The sequence below is a fragment of the Antechinus flavipes genome, chromosome 1, assembly GCF_016432865.1.
Source record: "Antechinus flavipes isolate AdamAnt ecotype Samford, QLD, Australia chromosome 1, AdamAnt_v2, whole genome shotgun sequence".
Classification (NCBI taxonomy): Eukaryota; Metazoa; Chordata; class Mammalia; order Dasyuromorphia; family Dasyuridae; genus Antechinus; species Antechinus flavipes.
In genome coordinates this window covers 705461306-705485205 of record NC_067398.1, presented here as the reverse complement: position 1 = coordinate 705485205, position 23900 = coordinate 705461306, and the positions used below count along the sequence as shown (strand labels likewise).

The following is a 23900-nucleotide window of genomic DNA, read 5'->3' as shown; positions in this document are numbered from 1 at the left end:
TAGGACAAACATTGCTGACTGTCAGATAAACAATCTTGTTTGTCATTGATAACCAAGTTCCTGAGACAATAGTGAATAGCCAACTCCTCAGACTTACCCAGAAGTCATAAAATTAGCAAATAAGCAACATGAAGCTTCTGGTCTAACTTTTTCCTATACATTTATCTTCTTGCTCCTAGTTCTTTGCTAAATTTTTTAGGAACGTAGCCCACTTCAATTGGCGTTACAATTATAATAAACTTTGCCCCTTGACTTAGAGATGGGTTCAAGCCTGCAAATTTCTTTTTGAGACACCTTGTAACACTCTGCAACCCCAACTTTTAGGGTCGCCTTTGAACCTCAACATTTAGAAGCAGCATGGGACATTTGGAGGTTAAGTAACTTATCATCTCTGTCACATTGCCACTCAAGAGCTCTGGTGGTACTATGAACTCATGCTCTGCCCCCCCCATCACCCCAAGAATCAGGATGTGCCCATTGGTTTAGTCTATCACAATCCCATGCCTAACCAGAGCTGAAACAGAATGTTGCTTTGATTCTTCCCTCGCTATCCCTCGGCTGTAAAATAAAACTAGGATGTGATGCCTCAAGGTACTCATAAACCCCCGTTGTTCTCCTTTCCCCGAAGTGGCTACAGAATTAAGTGACTTGATTAAGGTAACACAGCTGGTCAGATTTCTTAGGCCAGATTTGAATTCAGAAAGATGAGTCTTTCTGATTCCAGGCACTCTTATTTACCGAACCACCCAACTGGTTACTTTAAAATAGCTCTGAGCATTCAGAAGTTCTTCTTACATCAAGATGAAATCTTTATCACTTGTACACATTGTTTTCTAGTCCTATCACCCAAGAGTCCTTCAAATATTGGAGGGCAGCTGCTGTGACTTCCTGTCTTTTCTTCTTTGGGTTTAACGTTCCCAGTTCTTATAATTCTTTCTCCTGTGGCATCCAGAACAATGCATTGTTCAGAGACAAACAATTTTGCTTTACAGATAGAGACTTGCCTCATGTAAATGTAGGGAGACAATTTAGGGTTGACCTAGTCAGAATGCACCACAAAAGACTAGTCCTTTTATTGCTGGTAGATGTTAATAATAATAGTAGCAATGTAGCTCTGCCTGCTTCACGTAGTCTTTTATTCTTGCCTCGAGCTTTATTTGCATGAGAACCAAAGCAGATTTAGGGAGTGAGGGGAGCCTTTTAACCTCAGGCCCCACAGAGCTCTTATGGAGCTTCTTAAGGTGGAACCACTGAGATACAGTTTGGGGCTGTCATCTCAAAACCAAGACTTTATTATAGAAATTAAAAAGAATTTTCTAACCCCAAGCGAGATAGTTGTCTGGGACCAAAGGCCCTTACATGGGCACCAGGGAAAAGAGAATACAAAGAACGGGCTTACACGCAGCTTGCTGCTATCCTTTTCTGGCTTTTCTTGTCTGGCTTAAAGCCCAGCTTACAGCAGGATGAATATAGAATCAATTTATCCCTGTTAAGGTGAGACTTTCTAGCCTCTGCACATCTGCAGATAGGATGAAGGCTAAATAACTGAAGATACTAAATGTTTTTGTTTAGTCATTTCAGTCATGTCTGACTCTGGGACTCAGATAGGGTTTTCTTGGCAAAGATACTGGAGTGGTTGGCTATTTCCTTCTCCAGCTCATTTTACAGAGGAGGAAATGGAGGCAAACAGGGTGAAGATGATATATCTAGTAAGGGTCTGAGGCTATCTTTGAAGTAAGTCTTCCTGACTCCAGATCTGGTGTTCTGTGTTCTACGGCACCCAACTGCCCTGAAGAGCCTAAGTAGCTGAAGTCTAAAAGAAGACAAAGGAGATTTATTTGGTAACCAGTAGAGCTTCCTCGGTATAGAGTAATTCAGAGAAGGGCACTGACATCACTGGAGGATACTGATAGGTCCATAGTACCTGAAGTGTGACTGGGAGTATTGAATAGTACTGAACATGCTGCAAAGGTTTTTTTTTTTAAATAAGCCACTCTGTCCTTAACAAGGAAGTCTGTTTTTTTTTTTTTTCCTAATTCATAGTCAAACACTGCAGGATAAAAGTTTTAAAACTAAATTTGTGGCAGGAGGATTCTGGGTCTGTAAATTTTAAGTTCTTCAGATTCCCCCCACAAATAGAATAAATTTGCATCTCAGGCCAAACATAGACTGGTGAAAAATCAAGAAGACTTGGGACAAAACAGGATCCTCCTGGTATAACCTGACAAGAACCAGAAGAATCGACCAGGTGATAAACCCATGTGAAATACAAATACTTCCAGGCCAGAGGTATTCCACAGAAACACCAAATGGAAAATCCCAGGGCTAACTGAGTCTGGCTGCCATCTAATCAGGAACCACAGAAACTTTCACCTTCCAAACTGTGTATAGAGTTGGGGTTCTGAGTCCAGGAAGACTGAGGAAACGTTTGCTGCTGGGGAATTCCCATCAGGCTCAGCTGTGCTGCAGAGATGAGACCCTGGGCAAGAAGGAACGAGTACACCAGGAGTGCAGAAGCAGTGGAGCTGACACTTGCAAGAGGGGGGCAGTTTTTTGTTTGGAGTTCCAGGTCAGAGGGAGAGCCAAAGAGAAACTAGAGATACCATTCCTCCATTCCATGATAAGAGGTGTTTACCCTAACACTTCTCATTTACCCCTCTCCCCAAATGAATTGGCAAAGAAGAAAGAACTCAATCATAGAAACTTACTATGGGAACAGGGAAGCCTGGGATTCAACTTCAGAGGAGGACAGTGAAGTAAAAAAAGCTTCTTTTACCCCAAAGAATAATGTTAAATGGCTTCCTGCCCAGAGAGAATTTATAGAACACAAAAAAGACTTCAAAAATCAAATGAGACACATTGGGGACAAACTAAAAAAAAAAAAATCCAAGAAAAACAAGATTATGGAAAAAAGTTAATCAACTGGAAAAGGAGATAGATTTTTAAAGATGAAAATAACTTTTTGAAAATTAGAATTGGGCAAAGAAAAGCTAGTGAAGGTATAAAAGACCTAGAAAAACAGAATATAAAGAATGAAAAACTAGAACAGAATGTGAAACATCTTAGAAAAAAATGACAGATCTGGAGAACAGATCAAGAAGAGAACATATAAGAAATAATTGGACTACCTTAACGCTGTGACCAAAAAAAGAATCTTGACACAATAATGCAAGAAATAATTAAATAAAATTGCCCTGGAATGATAGAACATGAGGGGTTAGTAGAAATAGAAAAAAAAATCCACTGATCAGCACTTCAATGAGATCCTTTGTGGAAAACACATAGGAATATTATTGCCAAATTTCAAAACCTTCAGATCAAAGAGAAAATTTTGCAAGAAACAAGAAAAAAAGAATTCAGATATGCCAGAGCTACAATTAGAATTGTACAAGACTTATCAGCAGCCACAATAAAAGGATCTCAGGTGCTGGAAACATATATAACAGCAGTCTTAAAAGAACATGGCCTGTGGCCAAAAATATCATAGCCAGCAAAATAGACATTCGATGAACTTACAGATTTTCAGGACTTTCAACCAAACCTGAACTCAATAGAAAATGTAACATATAAGAGCCAATATCAAAGATGATTTTCAAGGAACTTAGCACGGACAAATCATTTATCTTTTTTATATGAGAATATGTACCATATGTTTAAGTTTGAAATCAGCAATTGGACAGCTTAAAAGAAAGATTGGGGGCAAAGTTGAGTATGATCTGACTGCAAAAAGCAAAGCTACCTAGAAAAAAGTTAAAATAGTAATATGTTATACAAATGAAGTACAGAGGAAGAATAAATACAAAAGCATTAATGGATGGAGGAGGACTCATTGTTCTGAAAACCTACTCAGAATGGGTGCAATGGGCAACATTACATATATACCATAAAGGGTAAATAACCCTCAAAAATTTCTAAATAAGGGAGGAGGAGGGGGAAGGCAAAGGGTTAGGGAAAAAGATAAGGGAGGGATCCATGAGTGGGGGGGAAGTTAAGTAATAGCAAGGTAAGTCAAGGAGCAGAATTAAAGTAAAAGAGTTAACAGGAATAGGAAAGAAGATAAACACACACACACACACACACACACACACACACTACAATAAGGATCAGGAGTAGAATTTATTAGAAAAAAAGTACTGTTAGTAATCATTGATCTTATATAAAGTCAAACTTAAAGATTCAACCAAGAGAGAAATCTACATTAACTTAAAGGTTCAATCAAGAGAGAAAGTTACATTATATGTCAGCCATACTAATATTGTTTTAGATGTATGTTTATATATGGGTAAATGCACATATATATATATGTATATATACATATATACATACAAATGTAGATATGTGTGCAGGTTGCTCTATGTATGTGTGTATATATGTATATGTGTGTATGTATATATGTACATGTGTGTGCTTCTGTAGGCGGATGTCAATGTACGTGTGTGTGTATATATATGTATATATGTGTGTGTGTGTATGGGTGGGAATGTATGTGTATGTATATATCTATATATGTATATAACATATATTTGTGCTTAACTATAGCCTACTTCTAGGAGGTGGTGGGAGAGATGAAAGGGAAAAAAAAATAAAATTTAAAAAGTATACAGCAGAGAACAAGAGAATAATCTATAAGGAAGCAAAGTTGGACACTCATGAATATAATTTTTCTATTATTATATATCATTTCTTGAACTGCTAATTGTTATACATTTTGAATCCTCTCTCATGTTCTGTTGAGCACTTGACTTGTTTCTTTTTTTTTTTTTCTTTTCAGTTTTTCTATTCTGAATCAAATAAATAGAAAATATTTTTGGAAAAAAGACTAAATCTGTGGTAGAAGGAACAAGAGGTGCCTTAGGAGGTGAAGCCCTTTCATGTTGGTCCATATGGTACAGGCAAAACCTTTGCTCAAGATTCAGAAGGAAGCTAGAAAGTGGGTTTCAGGAAGAATCCCTGGATAGAAAAGTTTGTTTTGGGCAAATGATAAAAATCCTACTTTCTTAGTCTTCTTGTGGGTGGTGATAAATGGGAGGATGTGTGAGTAACCCATGATGCCTCCATTGGAGAAAGGAAATGGAGATATTATGGGACAATCTAGGTAGTTATTGGCACACAGCTGGTGTCCCAACAGTAACCTGACACTTGCCTCTCCTGCCCATTCTAGAAGAATCTTTAGCCCAGCCTCTGGGCACAGAAGTAGCATAACCCTTGCTCTAGAGGGCAGGCGTATGAGTCAAAGTGGAAAAGGGGGAAACAGAGAGATTTTGGACATGTGGACTGAAGAAATGGAGTATGGTGGAGTAGACTACATTTTTACTTTTTCTTTTTTCTTTTTTCTTTTTCTTTTTCTTTTTTTTTTGCCATTTCCCGTTGCATATCTGAAATTTAATACTAAGGAAAGCCTCTTAAATCCCCATCACCAACATGGCTCTAAAATCACATCCCTGGGGTGGTATATGTGGTTGAGTAAGTGCAGGTTCTAGGCAGAATTGGCTCCCAGAGCCATCTGGGGGGGAAGTTGAAAGCCTCTAGAATTAATGCAACAGCAGCAGCCCCACAACAACTCAACTACTCTTATTAAATTCTGATGAATTGATAATTGAGTTTGGGCAAAGCATAAACATTGACTCTCCCTGCAATATGGCGCCCTAACCTTTGGAGATGGTTTTGATTTTGTTAATATTTTTCTGGCATCATTTCTCCTACTTGTCCTAGCCTCTTCAATATTGGCGTCCCTGATACCATCATCTGACCAAACAATCTAAGCTAAGGACGTTGGGTCTTGGCATTTGACCAATTGATGCACCATTAGGACTTTGGGGACTTTCCACGCACCTTAAGCTGAATTATGTTTTATGTGGTAGAGAATAAACTTGAGAGCAAGAACTGTTTTATTTTTTCTATTTGTGCCTTCAGAGCTTAGTATAATGCTTCTTATATAGTAATGGAACAGTAAAGTTTTTCATTCATTCATGCATTCGTTCCTTCCTTCACTCATTCTTATGTCTCAAAGTTGAGATCTGTTACCATCCCCATTGTCCATCTTTTCTATACTGTTCCCTTCTCTGCCACCGTCTTGGAGACAGGCTTTTTTCACTACATGATGGGACTATTGTGACAACTGCTGGTGGGTCAGCCTGCTTTGAGTCTCCCCACTCCTACCCATTCTCCACTCAGCTACCAAAGAGATCTTCCTAAAATCTGGCTCTGATCATATCACTGTTCTACTCAATAACCTCTGGTGGCTATAAGAAGAGTGGAAAGTTAGGAGGGTATTGGGTTATGAAGGGCTTTAAAGGCCAGACAATTTTGTATTTGATTCCCACTTCTGCAAGAACCATGTCCTGATCCCCCTTAATACAAGTGCCTCTTTGCTGAACTGACCCCACAATTTATACAGTAGGCACTTAATAAATGTTGACTTGATATGAAGTTCTCCACATTATCCATATCTTTGATAAAGGATGCAGTCCAGAACTAAGATGATTTAAAATGTGGTTGATATAATATAGACTACAACAGTTGCCTGCCCTATTCTGGGCATGCTTTCTTAAGACAGACTGAGATTTCATTTTTTTTTTTTCAAGACTTCCTTTGAGCTTGTGGTCCCCTATAGCCTTCAGATCTATTTTCCCTTTCTTCTACCTTCCTCCCCTTTCCTGATGAAATGCAATTGAGTCTCGGGAACTAACATTTCAGCAAGCAACCTGACACATGAATTCTTACACACACACTCATGAGCTTGGACACTGCTTACCTTTTAGGCCGTCGGAGACTGTCTGTACTGCTACTACTTGACTTCTCGGTTATGCTGTAAGACAAAGGAAGTATAATCCTTTAAACCTTGTAAAATTTGCCTCTTGCTTAATGCTGTGTGAATTCTGATTCAGAAGCATTAGGATTTTTTGTGAGGGAAACCACTAGTCACAATATACAAAGTCAGGTCTGGCCTTTGCAGAAACATTTTAGGCTCATTCCCACCTCTGAACCTTTGTCTGTGTGGTCCCTCCCTTTTGGAGAGTCTTTTTTTTTTTTTAAATCTGTCTACATCTTGGCCATCTTTTCATTTTTTGTTGAGTGTCAGCTTTCCTTTTAGCACCTTATTTCATATTTTTCTTTGTTGGTGTGACTATGGTTTGTCTTCTCAAATGGATAAGAAGTTCCCAGAGAATAAGGGTCCCATTTTAGGTTTCTCTTGAGTCTTCAGGGCTAATATACAGGCCTAGACAGAGTAGCAGTGGAGGATCTGTCTGTCTTTGGGGTTTAATAAATTTGTAAATATGTTAAATAGTTAGATTCAAGGTCCCGTGACTAACATCTCCTCCAGAGCCACTGCCCCTTGACCTCATTCACTCTGTTCCATGCTCCCAGGGCCTGAAATTACAGAACCTCTATATTCAAACTTCCCCATTCTCCCAGCTCATTTGCTTTAAGGCTTCAGTTGCCAAATTCCTGTGGGGGAATGTCCCCAGTCAATTTTTTTTCTTTTGTTTTACTCATTAATAACTCTATTGTTGTTCATTCATGAGAGAGGTAGCAAGAGTGGAGAAGGTAGAAGCTGATGTGTGGGAGAAGAATTTGGGGCCTTGGTGACCCTTTTAACTCACACTGAGAAGGCCTGGTTAGAGAAGGCCCGTCCCACTGACACAGGATTGAATAACTTTCCAGATCTGCCATTAACAGAAAGCATAAAAACATAAAATGAAAGTCACCCCCCTCCAGTGCTCAGCCTCTCATTTACAAAATGGGGATGCTGTTGGCCTAGACAATTTCTAAGGTCCCTTCCATTGCTGATATTCTATGTGCAGAAAACAGAAACATACTCAGAATTGCAAAAATCCCCAGCAGTAGGAAATCCACCCCCTACTCCAAAGGCAAGTGTCCCCAATGGGTATTTTATCTCTCCTTGAAGTCCTCCACAGAGGGAGAACTCACTGCCTCTGAGACAGCCCGTACTTCTCTGGAAGGATTTTCACTCTTGGGAAGTTTTTCTTGTATTAAGTTGAAATCAACCTCTCTCTGACTCCCATTCATGGCTGCTTGGTCTGCCATCTTTCACCTGCTATCCCTTCAGATAATGGAAAGGAGCTTGCTTGTCTTTCTGCTGAGGCTTCTCTTGCCTAGGCTAAACAACAACAGTCCCTTAAATACATTTTTCTACATCATGCTCTTGAGGTCTTTGAGCGTCCTTAAGTCTTTCTTCATTTATCAAAGTCCTTCTTGAAATATGGTGCCTGGAATTTAACTCATGGTATAATGGCTACGATGCTACACTTGGGAGTCAGGAAGATCTACCTGGGTTCAAATCCTGACTTCTCCTGGGACAAGCTATGTGACCCCAGGGGAGTGATTTGGCTTTTCTGGCCCTGTCAATGAAGGGGTTGGATTACAAGGCCTCCAGAATCCAAATCGCTGACCCTCCACAGATACAGATCACCTTTGATTTTTTTGGCAGTCATGTTAAGTTGTTGGCCTTAGAGTCCCATTAGAACCTCCCAGATGGGAGGTAGAGAGGCTACTTAGGAGGCTTTTGCAATGGTTCAAGTAAGAAATAATGAGTGACAGAACTAAAACAGAGGCAGTGAAAGTAAAGAAGAGTAGAGGGTCATTGATCGAGAATTAGAAGAGACCTTAGAAACCATCTAATTCCAACTCCTCGTTTGACAGAATAAGAAACTGAGACTTGGGATTATTCAAGGCCACACAGGAAGCACTGAAATTGAGGTCTGAAAGAATCAGTGAGAAGAGGTGTTGTGGAAGTAGATTTGGTAGTATCTGGAAACGGATCAGAAGGGAAGGGGCAAGGGAAAGAGAGCAGTTGAAAAGAACCTCAAGTTTGGGAAAATGATGTCACTGACTAAACGAGAGGAGTCTGTAAGACAAAAAAGTCTTTAGCCATGCTAAATAGTTCAGTTTGGGACATTTTGAGTTTGAGGTGCTAGCAGAAGACCCAGAGAGTGTCTAGTAGGAAATGAGGATCTGAAGGTCAGGAAAGAGTCCAGGTTTAGGAACAGCAATGTAGGAGCAGGTGTAGTGGAAGCCATGGCAGAGGCTGAAATGGGCAAGGAAGAATGAAGAAAATTAAGAGGATGGATCCCTTTTGACTAGACCTGAGTCACCAGGGCAGAGTTGAGTTGACTCCTGTTCACTGTTCGTGGAAAATATAAAATATAATTAAAATATGCTTGTATTTGAATGACAATTAAATTTTTTCCCCTTAAAACTAGACAGTTTTAAAAATACCCCTAGAGGGCAGTGAGACCCTATTTACTTTTAAAAAGAACCTGAATTTAAGAACACATGGAAACAGCAAGCTGTGCCAATTGACCCAGAGCATGATTTTTTAATCTATAAGACAAAGACAATAGAGATAAATTATAGTGATTATAATAAAAATTTTGCACCAATTGATACACCTGATCCTTTTAGTGCTTCTCTCTCCCTCTCTCTCTTTCTTTCTCTTTCTCTTCTTTCTTTCTTTCTCCTCTCTCTTTTTCTCCTTCCTCCCCTCCTCCTTCTCTCTCCACTTTCTTTCCCTCTTTCCCTTCTTCTATCCCTCCTTTCCCTTCCTTTCTCTCTCTCTCCTCCTTTTTCTCTCCTTCCCTCTTTCCTTGCACCTTCCTGACACACTGTGGTCTTCCTACACTACAGTTGTGATCAAAAGGATCTTTCTTGTCTTGGAGCAGCATCAGGTTATGGCTATCACCAAGCACATCCCCCAATATTCATTGGGAAGCAACAGAGAGGGAGGACAAGGACAGAGATTGGCCCCAGACTTTGGATCTCTTAGGGTGGGGTTGGATACCTCTCTCTTCCTCATTCTTTTAGGAGGGCATCATCACATCATTCAATCACTCAGGTTTAGTCTGAGTGTCATCCCCAATTCTTCACCTCTCATTTACTTTCCATTCATCCTGTAAATAGCTTGTTTGTACATATTTCTTTTGTTTTTTCTCCATTAGATTGTAAGCTTCTTGAGTGAAGAGATGTCTTTTGACTCTTTTTGTGTCTCCAGTACTCAGTACAGTGCCTGGTACATAGTAGGTGCTTAATAAATGCTTGTTATTTGATTGCTTGATTTGGGATGACTCTTCTTCTCTGCCCTTGGGGCCTTTCCTTCTTGGGGCAGGACTTTTCTGAGAACCCACATTTAAATAGGGCACCCAGGCCAGCCATCTCTTCATTTCCCAGCAGGTTTTACTCCTTTGGAGTTCTCCATCTGCTATACTTTCCTCTCTCCCTTTCCCCCTTTTAGCTTCCTTTTATGACTTGTATTTCCCATTAGAATGTAAGCTCCTTGAAGGTAGGAATCGTTTGTTTGTATTTGTATTTCTAGCATTTAATACAGTGTCTAGCCCATGGTAAGCTCTTAACAAACATCTGTTGGCTGACTGTAGTGTACAGTGCACATCACATTTACCTACCTCGTCTTTTGGGCATTCTCCATATCACTCTTCAGGGAGGGCTTGAGGATGGACACAGTGCTGTAAGAAAGAAATGTTTCTTAGCATGGTCATAGGAATATTGATGAGACTTGGTTCCTAAAAGCCATCAAATCTACTCTTTTGTTATAGATTTTGTAGTCTGCAGAAGGATCCTCACAATGGCCCTATGAGGTAGGTGCTATTATTGTTCTCATTTTTACAGATGAGGGAACCGAGGCAAACAGAAGTCAAGTGACTTGGATAGGATCATATAGTAAAATGTCCAAGGTAGGATTTGAAGCCAATGTTTCCTCCATTAGAATCCACTCCAGAGGTGCCAAATTCCAGTCAAATTGGCAGAACCAGATGAAAACATTAAGACAATAAGTAAAAATATAATCAATATAGACAATGTCAATTTGTGGTTTTCAGAGATCCCTTTCTATTTGCATTTCACACCAAAGCTTAGGTAATAGATCTCATTGTTCAATGAGAGAATTATAGAATTTCCTTTTTTTTTTTAATTAATTGTGGCTTCCAGAATTTAAAAGAGTCCCAGCTATCATGTAGTGGACCCTCCTCTAGCGACTAGGTATCTACCTACCTACCTACCTACCATCTGTCCATCTATTCTGTTTGTCTGTCTATCTATCCATCCATCCATCTATACTGTATATCTATCTATCCATCTATACTGTCTATCTGTCTAAATGTCTATCTATCCATTTTATCTATCTATCTATATCTATTTACCTATCAATCTATATTATCTATCTATTTATCTTTCCATCCATCCATCCATCTATCTATCCACCTATTCTATCTATCTATCTATCTATCTATCTATCTATCTATCTATCTATCTATCTATCTAATATATCTGAAAGGGCCAGGGTCATGCTGGATGACCACAAAAGGAATCATCCAGACTTTGTGTGAAGACTGTCAATGAAGTAGGATCTTTCTGATAACTTGTGTCATGCTGTCTGGATTTCAGAACTGCCTTGTATATATAATGCTTGTGTGACTCTGAACAAGTCACATAAACCTCTTAGCTCACCAGCTAACACTCATGGAACATAAATTATGGAATATGGATGAAATGCTTGGGGGGAGGGAGTTTCTTATACCATTAAAATCACATTGTTGAATCCATCCCTCTCCTCACAACAAATCCAAACTGCTTAAATTCTGATTTAACTTGAGACTTAATGGATTTCCTGAGATTCTTCCTTGAGGTCCCTTCAAGGAGTAGGATCCTATATAATTTCTTGACAAGAATAGAGATAATATTTAGAGGGTAGAATATTTTAGGACCTGGATGCCAAACTTACACAGGAAAAATGGGACTACCATTCTACCTCTTCTCTCTTCAGATGAAATATTTGTAAAGTGCTTAGCACAGTGCCGGATACATAGTAGGAACTTACATGCTTATTTCTTACTCTTTCCCTTCCTCTTCCTCCCTATGCACATAAAATCCTAAATATTCAGACATTGGAGCAGCTAGGTGGAATAGTATAGAAAGCATCCTGCCTGAAGACAGGAAGATGTGAGTTCAAATTCAATCTCAGACCCATATATGTTACTAGGCAAGTCACTTAATTCTATTTGCCTTGGTTTCTTTATCTGTAAAATGAGGTGGAGAATGGCAAAACCACTCCAGTGTTTCTGCCAAGAAAACCCCAAATAAGGTCACAAAGAGTTGGACGTGACTAGATTGAACAGCAACAAAGCATCTCCATTGGCCAGACAATTTTAAAATGTTTCCAAAATGTGTGTTCCTCCCTAGGTGTGTCTGCTTGATGATGTGTATATTCATGGGAGTCCCTCTCTAGGTCCGTGGGAAAATTTTTCTATTGCTACTTTTCTTACTATGCTATTTTATTTGGGCTCTTTGTTTTGCCTTACTTGTATCCTCTGCCTGACTGGTAAAAGTAAATTCATCGGTGGGGGCTTGTGGTCATTGGTTTGAGGCTGTATGAATCTATAGACTATCTCAATCTGCCCATTCTTCTGTGGAAGAACATCTTAGAATGAGCAATATGCCCTGATAAGGTTTCCAGCATTTTACGTGTCTCCCAGAAATGTCCTTTTTCTGAGTCTTCCTTCATTTGTTTCTCTGGTCTGTTGGTCTATAGGGAAGCAGTTTGGAAAACAATTGGATCGTCTGCCCTGAGTCTGTGCTTGGTGCCTTCCCAGGGCACCGATTGTCCACCGTGGCTTTGCCAGAGAGCCAGGGGATTGTAATGACTGGTGGCTGAATGTTCCGTCTCAGAACTTGGGGCAACCTCCCACCTCTGCCTGGGGCCTCACTCCCTGGCCTTTTCTCAAGTTAGCAGGATGTCACACCTGGCATACTTTTTGTAATTATCCTCCTCTGCAGAGACTGTTCTTCTGGCATCTTCACGCACCATCTCCATGAGTTTCTGAAGACCTGAAGAAAGTGGGAGAGACCATTCCGTGTGATGAAGAGGAAGAAATGAGAGGAAGTTATCGAGTTATTGGTCCCCTTTTCTTCCTCCCAGAGTTAGTAAGGGAAAACCCCCTGCCTCCCTCATACCATCGAGCAACTGCTCTCTTGAAGTTATTTTCAGGAAAGCAGGTAGAGATTTCACTGAATTCCCTTCAAGAAAAAATGACTAAATTCTCACTGTGTGCCAGTGAAGAGGCCATGTGGTAAAATGCGTAGGGAACTGGCCTTGATTCAAAATGATCAGTTCAAGTCCTGCTGCTGACACATACTAGCTTTGTGACCCTGGGTAGGTTAACCTCAGTTAAATTAATCTAATTTAACCTCTCAGGATCAGAAACTGTTTTGTAAAACCAATTTTTAAAACCAACTGCACTGGTAAGAGGGAGTTTATTCTCAGTCTTAGAATTCCCTAGATAAGTGAAATTGCTGATTGGCATTTAAACAACAACAACAACAAGTTATTTTAGGTACTTTTTCCCACAAGGTGGGACCATCCCCATTAATTTCACTCATGCCCAACACTTGGTGAACCCATTTGGGCTTTTCATGGCAAAGGTGCAGGAGGGGTTTGCCATTTCTTTCTCCAACTCATTTTACAGATGAGGAAACTGAGGCAAATAGGATGATGTGATTTATAATCCAGGCTCACACAGCTTGGAAGTGTCAGAGGCTGATTTGAAATCGGGAAGATGAATCTTTTTAACTCTAGGCCCAGGGCTTTGTGCACTATGGCCCTAGCTGCCAGGAAATACTCCCTCAGGATTACACTGGAAGTATCTGAGATCACATTTGAAATCAGGGGTCCCTGATTTCCTCTATCCACGCGAATCCTAGTATTCTCTGACTACTTCCTTTGTCTTTCTCCCCCTTTGAAAGTCTCAGCTGCAAAGGAAGTGAGGATTTCTGATTTCTACCTCCCCTTCCTTTCCTCACTATTCCCCATCCCCCAGGACTTTAGGTGCAATCACACCTCTGTCTGGCACCTCACGCTGGAGTGGTTGGAATGCCAATTGGTGAGAGCCAGTCTGATTCCCTGGAAAGTCAGGAAACATTCTCTGAGAGGATCATTTATAAGGTTCCACATTTTCCCTTGCCTGCCACCAATTTTTACTTGAAAAGAATGCCTTTGGGCAGGGACTGTGCCCGCTAGCATGGGGCTTCATCTATCATGTAGCTGAGTTTTGATGTGGACAAAATAAGGGCAGTGGCCACCCTGTTTCCTGAGTCTTGCTTGGAAAAAAAAATCAAGGGAGAGGGATTCAAAGGTAGTTGATAAAGTGGGGCATTCATGATGATGGAGGGACCCTGGAGACCCCTCTCCTGAGGTGTAAACACCACAATATTGGTCCTGGCTGCCTAGATCTGCGAAACAGGTGCTCACTTGCCTCTTTTTTGTGCAGGGGAAAAAGTGACCATTGATGGAGGGGGGAGCTGATGATATTAACATGTGACAGCAGTAATTCTCATAGTGTTTGTGGAATCTGGATGTCCCCAGGACTTTTTTTAGGGAATCTGTGAATCTTTTTCATAATGTCCTTCACCTATTAAAATACTCTTTCCTTTTCCAATTATCAATCTGAGTGAGGCCAGATTTTTCTTCATATTCTTCAACCAAAAAATATGCAGAATAAATGTAGAATTATATACAATAAAATGTAGAAGATATGAGAATCCAGTTGTTTTCTATTAAGCCAAGCTTAATAGAAATAATACCAGTGCAATGTAAATTAATACCCCATTTTCCTCATTAATGTTTTTTTTGGAAAATAGTTGCTTTTTACAAAAATGTTTATTAATATATACTGGATTATTGCTATGTTAAATTAATAACTATTTGAAAATTTCTGTTTTAATTTCTAGTACAGATGGGTATAGACTCATATAAACAAATGTTCTTTGGCATCCCCAATAATTTTTTTTAAAAATTATTTTCCCCAGTTATACATAGAAACAACATTTTTTGTTATACTTGTACATGTGTGTATATATACCTATATTAATAGCTATGTATATATATATATATATATTTACTAATCATGTTGAGAGAGAAAAATCAGAACAAAAGGAAAAAAGCAGCATAAGAGAAAGAAAAACAAAAGAAAAAGAAAAAAGTGAATATAATATGTGCTGATTTCTATTCAGTTTCCATAATTGTCTCTGGATTTAAATGAGTTTTTCCATGCAAAGTTTATTGGAATTGCCTTGGATCACTGAGCCACTGAGAAGAAACAAGTCTGTCATGACTTGATGATCGCACAATTTTGTTGTTGCTGTGTACTATGTTTTTCTACTTCTGTTGTTTTGCTCAGCATTAGTTCATGTAAATCTTTCCAGTCCTTTCTAACATTAGTTTGTTCATCATTTTTTATAGAACAATAATATTTGATTACTTCCATATACCATAACTTATTCAATCATTCTCCAATTGATGGGCATCTACTCATTTTCCAATTCTTTGCCACCACAAAAAGCTGTTACAAATATTTTTGCACAGGTCCATTTCCCTCCTTTATGATTTCTTTGGGATATAGATCTTGTAATGGCACTGTTGGATCAAAACATGCAGTTTTATAACCCTTTGGGCATAGTTCCTAATTGTTCTCCAAAATGGTTGGATCATTTAACAACTCCACTAACAATGCATTAGTGTCTCAGTTTTTCCCACATCCCCTCCAATATTTATCATTTTCCTATCATCTTGTCAATCTGTTTTAATTTGCATTTCTCTAATCCATAGTGATTTAGAACATATTTTCATATGACCATAAATGACTTTAATTTCTTTTTCTGAAAATTGTCTGTTCATATCCTTTGACCATTTCTCAGTTGGGGAATGTTTGTATTCTTATAAATTTGACTCAGTACTTTATATATTTTAAAAATGAAGCTTTATCAGAAACACTGGCTGTAGAAATTTTCCAGCTTTCTGCTTCCCTTCTAATCTTGGCTGCTTTGGTTTTGTTTGTGCAAAACCTTCTTAGTTTAATGTAATCAAAATTGTCCATTTTGCATTTCATAATGTTCTCTAGTTCTTCCTTAGCCATAAATTCCTTCTTTCTACAAAGCTCTGTAGATCCCTTCTTCTCCTAATTTGTTTACAGTATCACTCTTTATGCCTAAATCATGTACCCATTTTGACCTTATTTTGGTATTGGGTGTGAGATTAGGCTACACCGAGTTTCTGACATTCAATTTTCCCAGAATTTTTTTTTTTTGCATGAAATAATGGGTTCTTATGCCAGAATCTGGGATTTGAGGGTTTATCAAACAAACACTAGATTACAATAGTCATTAGTTACTGTATTATGTGTGTCAAAATAACCTATTTCACTAATTTACCATTCTATTTCTTAGCCAGTACCACATGGTTTTGATGACTACTGCTTTGTATTAGAGGTTTAGATCTTTTACTGCTAGATCACCATCCTTTGTATTTTTTTTCATTAATTCCCTTAATATTCTTGATATTTTTGTTCTTCCAGATTAATTTTGTTATTATTTTTCTAGCTGTATAAAATTTTGGGGGGGAGGTTGATATGGCACTGAAAAAGTAGAGTAATTTAAGTAGAATTGTCTTTTTTATTATGTTAGATTGGCCTATCCATGAGCAATTGATAATTTTTCAATTGTTTAGATATAGCTTTATTTGTATGAAAAGTATTTTGTAATTGTGTTCATACTGTTCTTGGGTTTGTCTTGGCAGGTAGACACACAAATATTTTATTTTGTGTCTACAGTTATTTTAACTGAAATTTCTCTTTCTAACTCTTGTTCCTGGGCTTCGTTATTAACATATAGAAATGCTGATGATTTGTGTGGGTTTATTTTATATCCAGGAACTCTTTAAAAGCTATTGTTTCAAGTAGGTTTGGGGATGATTGTCTAGGATTCTAGAAAGATTGATAGTTTTATTTTCTCATTGCTTAATCTAATTCCTTTAATTTCTTTTTCTTTTCTTATTGCTAGACCCACTATTTCTAGTCCAAAATTGAACAATAGTGATGATAATAGGTATTCCTTGGTTCATCCCTAATCTTATTGGGAATGCATCTAGCATCTCTACATTACAAATAATGCTTGCTGATGATTTTAGATAGATGCTGCTTATCATTTTAGAGGAAATTCCATTTATTCCTATACTCTCTAGTCTTTTTCTGCACGTATTGAGATCATCATATGATTTGTTAGTTTTGTTACTGATATGGTCAATTGTGCCAATTTTCCTGATATTAAATCAGCCCTACACTCATGGTATAAATTCCATTTGATCACAGTATATTATCTTGCTGATCAGTTGTTGTAATATCTTTGCTAATATTTTATTTTAAATGTTTGCATTAGGGAGATTGGTCTGTAATTTTCTTTCTCTCTTTTGGCTTTTTCTGGTTTAGGTATCAGCACTATATTTGTGTCATAGAAGGAACTTGACAGGACTCTCTCTTTGCCTCTTTTCCCAAATAGTTTACATAGAATTAATTGTTTTTAAGTGTTTACATGGAATTAATTGTTCTTTAAATGTTTGGTGGGATTCACTTGCAAATCCATCTGGCCCTGCAATTTTAGTTCACTAATGACTTGTTCAATTTCTTTTTGTAAAATGGGATTATTTATGCGATTTATTTTCTCTTCTGTTAATCTGGGCAATTTATATTTTTGTAAATATTCATCCATTTCAGTTACATTGTCAGATTTGTAGACATAGCATTGGGCAAAATAGCTCCTGATTATTGTTTTTAATTTCTTCTTCATTGCTAGCAAATTCATTTTTTTTTGATGCTAGTTATTTGAGTTTTTTCTTCCCTTTTTCTAGTCAAATTAACCAAAGGTTTATTTATTTTGTTGGTTTTTTTCATGAAACCAACTTTTAGTTTTATTAATTAATTCAATAGTTTTCTTTCAATTTTATTAATTTCTTCTCTGATTTTCAGAATTTCTAATTTGGTATTTAAATTGGAGATTTTTAATTTGTTCTTTTTCTAGCTTTTTTAGTTGCATGCCAATTCATTGATCTCCTCTTTCTCTATTTTATTCATGTAACTATTTAGAGATATTAAATTTCCCCTAAGAATTGCTTTGTCTACATGCCATAGGGTTTTGGTATATTGTCTCATTATTATTATTCTCTTGGATGAAATTATAGTTTCTATGATTGTTATCCAACCTACTCATTCTTTAGAATTAAGATTATTTAATTTTCAATTGGCTTTTAGTCTATCCTTCCCTGGTCTTTTATTGAATATAGTTTTTATTGCATCATGATCTGAAAAGTAAGCATTTGCTATTTCTTCCTTTCTGCATTTGATTGTGAAGTTTTTATGCCCCTGTGAGTTGTTTTATAATTTCTTCAATTTTTCATTTTTTTTAGTTTGATTCTTGATGTCTCAGTATCATTAGCTTCTATTTGTCTGGTTATGGTTTTGAATGCATAATTTTTTTTTCAGTTTTGTATCTCTTTTTCTGTTTGGTTAATTCTGCTTCTCAAGGTAGGGTTTTCTTCAGTGGATTTTTTTTTTTTTGCATTTGGCCAATTTTGTTTTTTTAAGAAATTGTTTTCTTCAATCAATTTTTGTCCTTCCTTTTCCAAGCTGTTGATTCTCTTGCATACTTCTCATTACTTCCCTCCACTTTTCTTCTACCTCTTTTATTTGCCTTTTAAAATCCTTTATGAGCATTCTAAGAAGTCTCTTTGGACTTGGGACCAATTCATATTGCCCTTTGAGATTTCCCATGTGGGCATTTTTGTCCTCTTCTGAGTTGGTGTTTTGGTCTTTCCTGTCACCATAGTAGTTTTCTCTGGTTAAAGTTCTTTTCTGTTTCTTGCTCATTTCCTTCCTTCCTTCCTTCCTTCCTTCCTTCCTTCCTTCCTTCCTTCCTTCCTTCCTTCCTTCTTCCTTCCTTTCTCTCTTCCTTCCTTCCTTTCTTTCTTTCTCCTTCCTTCCTTCCTTCCTTCCTTCCTTCCTTCCTTCCTTCCTTCTTTCTTTCTTTCTTTCTTTCTTTCTTTCTTTCTTTCTTTCTTTCTTTCTCTTTCTTTCTTCTCTCTCTTTCTTTCTCTCTCTCTTTCTTTCTTTCTTCCTTCCTTCCTTCTTCTTCCTTCCTTCCTTCCTTCCTTCCTTCCTTCTTCTTCCTTTCTCTCTTCCTTTCTCTCTTTCTTTCTTTCTTTCTTTCTTTCTTTCTTTCTTTCTTTCTTTCTCTTTCTTTCTTTCTCTCTTTCTTTCTTTCTTTCTCTCTCTCTCTCTCTCTTTCTTTCCTTTCTTTCTCTCTCTTTCTTTCTTTCCTTTCTTTCTCCTTCCTTCTTTCCTTCCTTCCTTCCTTCCTTCCTTCCTTCCTTCCTTCCTTCCTTCCTTCCTTCCTTCCTTCCTTCCTTCCTTCCTTTCTCTTTCTTTCTTATATTTTGTGACATTTGAGGTTGAGCTCTGTTCCTGGGGATACAGAAAGCACTGTCTCAAGCTTCTTGTGCAACTTGAGCCTAGGCTTTGAGCACAGTAGCCGCTTGTGTTGGGTGTCTTGCTCACAGGAGATAGCCCTACCTGTTCTCTCCAAATAACAGCCTAGTTTCCTCAATTGGCAATTTGCCTTCTGTGCTGGGACTAGAGGATGCCCCACTGGTATTTCTACTACTGAACCAGGACCTAGTGTCTCAATTGTTAATATGTGATTAAGACCCTCTTATTGGATTTTCTGAATACCATCTGAGCTAGACTGAATACCCTTTAACCTCGGTGAGACTGATCTTTCTTGAAGTCCTTCCAATCTATCTTGGGCTGGAAAGTGGTTTCATTTCATCAGATTCTGTTGAGAGGCTTGGTTTTATGTGTTTTTTAGGGTAACTGGGAAAGCTCAATCAACTTCCTAGTTTCACTCTGCCATTTTGACTCTGTCCTTGGAACTCTTCTCAATAATTTCTAAGCATGTAAAAAGGTCTTGAGACTCTAAAAATGGTAACAATAATGGCTGCTTTGTAGAAAACAACCCAAATCCAACTGTCTTTCTTTCAGCCAGACCACTGGACATAAACAAATAAGCCCATTCCAACCTTTTTTCTCCAACAGATTACCCACTCTTTCACCAATCTTCATTATTGCTGGGTTGCCTTCAAACATGCCCATGGTTCCCCTATCCTTGAACAACCTTCATTGATATCTACTTGTCCCTAATAGCTTTCATTCTTTTCATTCTATCTCTTTCCAATCTTTTGTGTCTAAACATCTTGAGGTCCTTCCATTTTCCTTCCTCTCATTCCCTTTTATAATGCCTTACAAGCCAACTTCTGATCTCATCACTCCACCCAACTGCTCTCTCCATCATTGCCCAGTGATTTTGTATTGGCCAAATCTAATGTCCTTTTTTCAATCCCTTTGATCTTTCTGTTGTTAATCAATCTTTTTTCTTTGATACATACTCTTTTCTTTAAGTTTTCAGGACTTCTGAATTTCTTAACAACTTCTCTTTCTCCAATGATCTTTACCTATGTCATGTCTATTATCGGGAAATCTCAAGAAAAGTCTCTGTTCTGATATTCTCTCTCTAAGGATAGTAAATAGAGTACTGGACCCAAGTTTAAGTTGGCCTCAGGCATTTACTAGCTGTGTGATCCTGGGCAAATCACTTAACCCTATTTGCCTCAATTTCCTTGTTTGTAAAATGAGCTGGAGAAAAAAAAAAAAGGAAAACTGTTTCCAAATGGAATTACAGAGTTGGATATAACTGAACATGACTGAAAAAAATTACTGAACAACAACAATTCCCATGGATTCAACTATAATCTCAACGCAGATTATTTTCAGATCTATAGTCAGCCTTGTTATAAGACTTGTTTTGAAATTGTGAATTTGTTCCAAGGATTTGATATATTATGGAACAATCTGAGATTGTGTCTGTGAGAAATGGTGAGAATACAGAAAAAGGGGCGGTTTCATAATAATTCAAATACTACAATCCTTTTCATGACTACTTCATGGACAAACATGACCACAAATTTTACCCCCATCAAACCTAGCAACTCCTAGATGTAAAGATGCTGCCTCTATGTATTTTTAGCCATTAAATTTGTATAAAAAGCTGTGCTACCATTTTTATTAAGTTCTTCATTTTTTTTTTAATGTATCACTGATGAAGCTAGTCAGATGGCACAGCAGATAAAGCTCTAGGTCTGGAGTTATCTTTTGTGTGTTCAAACATGATCTCAGACACTTACTATCTGTGTGACCCTGGACAAGTGACTTCACCCCTCTTTGCCTCAGTTTTCTCATCAGTAAAATGAGCTGGAGAAGGAAATGCAAACTACTTCAGACTCTCTACCAAGAAAACCCCAAATAGAATCACAGACTTGAGCATGACTGAAAAATAACTCAGCAAGAATGAAGTTTTTGACTGTTGTATACTTAAGTCCCTGTGGTTTTTATTGCAGAATTTTGCATAGTGACATATTTTAAAGTGTATTTATGTCACATTATAGTAGATTGTACTTGTCCAGCTCTAACTTCCCCCAACTCCCAACCTTTGCTCTATCATCTTCAACTGCCTTTGAGACGTTTTGAATTGGATATTATGTAGACATCTTAAACTCAATACATCCTTTTGTTATAGATTTTCTTATAGAGCCTATTACTGTTTCCCCTTCTCTCCCAATCTTCCTCTCTTTTTAACTTTCTTATTACTGTTGAGAGAATCATCATTCTCCCAGTCATCCAAGCTTACCATGTAAGTATATCATCTTCATCCCTGTCATCAGATACATATCAATTTGTTCAAGCCCATTTCTTTAGTTATTTCTACCTTTGTGTTAAGCTGCTAGCTATTGCTATTATTATGATAATTTACAATAGACTCCATGGGGTAGGTAGGTTTGGGTGTAATCATGCCCATTTTACAGATGAGATCAAATAGAAGTATTGACTATGTCATGCCTCCAATAAGTGTCTTAGCCAGAATTTGAACTCATGTCATTCTGATTTCTGATTTCAAGGCTCTAGTCACTACCCCACCAAGTTTCCTTATATTGAACCCTAAATCTATTTCTCATTAATTCGCATCCATTGCTCCTGGTTCTTCCCTTTGGGATCAGAGTGAGGCTTTTTTTTTAAAATCTCTTCCACATGACAAATCTTCAGGTCACTGAAGTCCATTATGAATCATATTCTTCTCTCTTCAGGCTGAAACTCCCAGTTCCTTCATTCTCATATGTGATTTTTTTTGAGATTGATACCCAATGGGATCATGGCTAAATGATCGATCGTAGAATGGAGGGGAACAGAGAAATATAATATGGTATTGTGCTTAATGAGAACTGTCTCAGAAGGCCTGACCTTCCTTTTAAGGCCAGGCCTTTGGCAGAAATAATAATAACTCCTATTTCTGGGGCATTCCCCAGTTATATAAAGCAAATTCTTCCTAACATCCCTAGGAGAAAGGTAGGATGTTATTCCTCCCTATTTACAGATGTAGTCTGATAGGGACAGGGCCCCAACTTGTTGCTAACAGAGGATGATTATTCTATATGCTATTATGGTTAAGGAGACAAACTTTGGGGCAGAGCCAGGTCTCAACATCCGTGAGAGTCTCAGCAACTCACATTTTATGGAGGAGGAAACGACTGTCAAGATCAAACGAAGGCATGAATGTCAGGTTGGATCTGAACCTGGATTTCTTTGCTTTACATACTGTGCTATTAAAAAAGGATGCCCATTTAAAAATATTTGTGCATATGCATCATGGAAGGAAAGAAATAAGCACTTAATAAACACCTACTGTGTGCCCTCAGGGCTTAACAAATATTACCTTATTTGATCTGGACAAACCTAGGCGCTTGGTGCTGTGATCCAAATTTTACAACTGGGGAAACTGAGGCAGACAGCACTTAAATGACTTGCCCCAACTGGATTTAAACATGCGTCTTCCTGATTTCAGGCACGAACTATATCCACTGTTACCTTTTAGAGCTGTCTAGAAAGGGTATCCCTGGGAGGATAGGAGTAAATGTGCCTACATTCACATATATCTATTGATCTTGAACTCGGTCCTTGTGACTCAATCAAGTTTAATTTTCCCTATGCTACCATTCTTGGTGTCTCCCGGATAATAAACACATACTTTTTTGTACCCTTGGGATTGCCTCACAGGATGGGCAGCTGGATAAAGAAGGAACCAAAAATCAGGGGATAAGATATGGCACTCACTGATGGGAATGTTATCATCATCTGCCTTCGTGGATGAAGACTCATTGTCATCCAGATCTTTACTGCTGGTACCCAGGGTTACAGTGCTCTGGGGCTCATCCGAGCCAGGAGGGTTCACCGACAGCATGCTGCTCTGGGGAGATGACCCTCCACTTGTACGGGTAAGACTGATGGTCGATGCCTTCCGGCTTGCCTTCCGGGCGGTCATGATTCGGGGACCTGGCATTTTATATTTCTTGGACTAGGAGGAGGAAGGAAAAGGTAGTAGGGCAAAACAATTCCCGTGACAGAATCAGTTAGGGGGAGGAAATAAGGGTTGGAAATCAATCAATTGATCAACAAGAACTTAGTAAGCACCTAAATGAAATAGTGTCTGCTCTCAAGGTGGTTATATTATCTATAAAAGGTGACAACATGTATACATATATAAAATAAATCAAAGTAATGGGTGGAGTAGAAGACGATAGCAATTGAAAAATTTTCATGTATGAAGGGGCCTTTGAGGCCATCTAGATGAATTTATATGGGAATGGCAAATTCCTTAAAGTCAAGGATTCTTTCATTCCAGTTTTAGATTTCTCAGTCCTCGGTTCAGGATCTAGCACATAGTAGTATTTAATCAATACTTTTTGTTTGTTGAAATGAATCTTTGGTAAAAGAAATTCTTACATCCCCCGTGAATATCTCCACTGGTGGGAAACTCATTATCTTTTGAGGCAGCCCCTTCAGCTCTCAATCTGTGATCCTATGAGCTGCCTATCTTAATAGGGGTTGCTGATGGAGACACAGTGCCTAACATATAGAGTAGGTGCTTAATAAATACCACTA

At 38.1% G+C, this 23900-nt stretch overlaps 1 protein-coding gene across 3 annotated transcripts in view; it reads right to left on the bottom strand.

Moving 5' to 3' along the window:
• Positions 1–23900, bottom strand: part of CCDC60 (coiled-coil domain containing 60) — a 198531-nt gene that overhangs the window by 11232 nt on the left and 163399 nt on the right. For 2 of the 3 annotated variants that reach the window (XM_051972899.1, XM_051972898.1), the window contains exons 8-12: positions 23073–23313; positions 12774–12858; positions 10422–10481; positions 7605–7667; positions 6755–6808 (exon numbers count right to left, since the gene is read on the bottom strand). In XM_051972899.1, the coding sequence (XP_051828859.1) occupies positions 6755–6808; positions 7605–7667; positions 10422–10481; positions 12774–12858; positions 23073–23313 (503 nt within the window). The remainder of the gene's footprint in view (positions 1–6754; positions 6809–7604; positions 7668–10421; positions 10482–12773; positions 12859–23072; positions 23314–23900) is intronic. The other variant, XM_051972900.1, reaches the window with a different exon arrangement.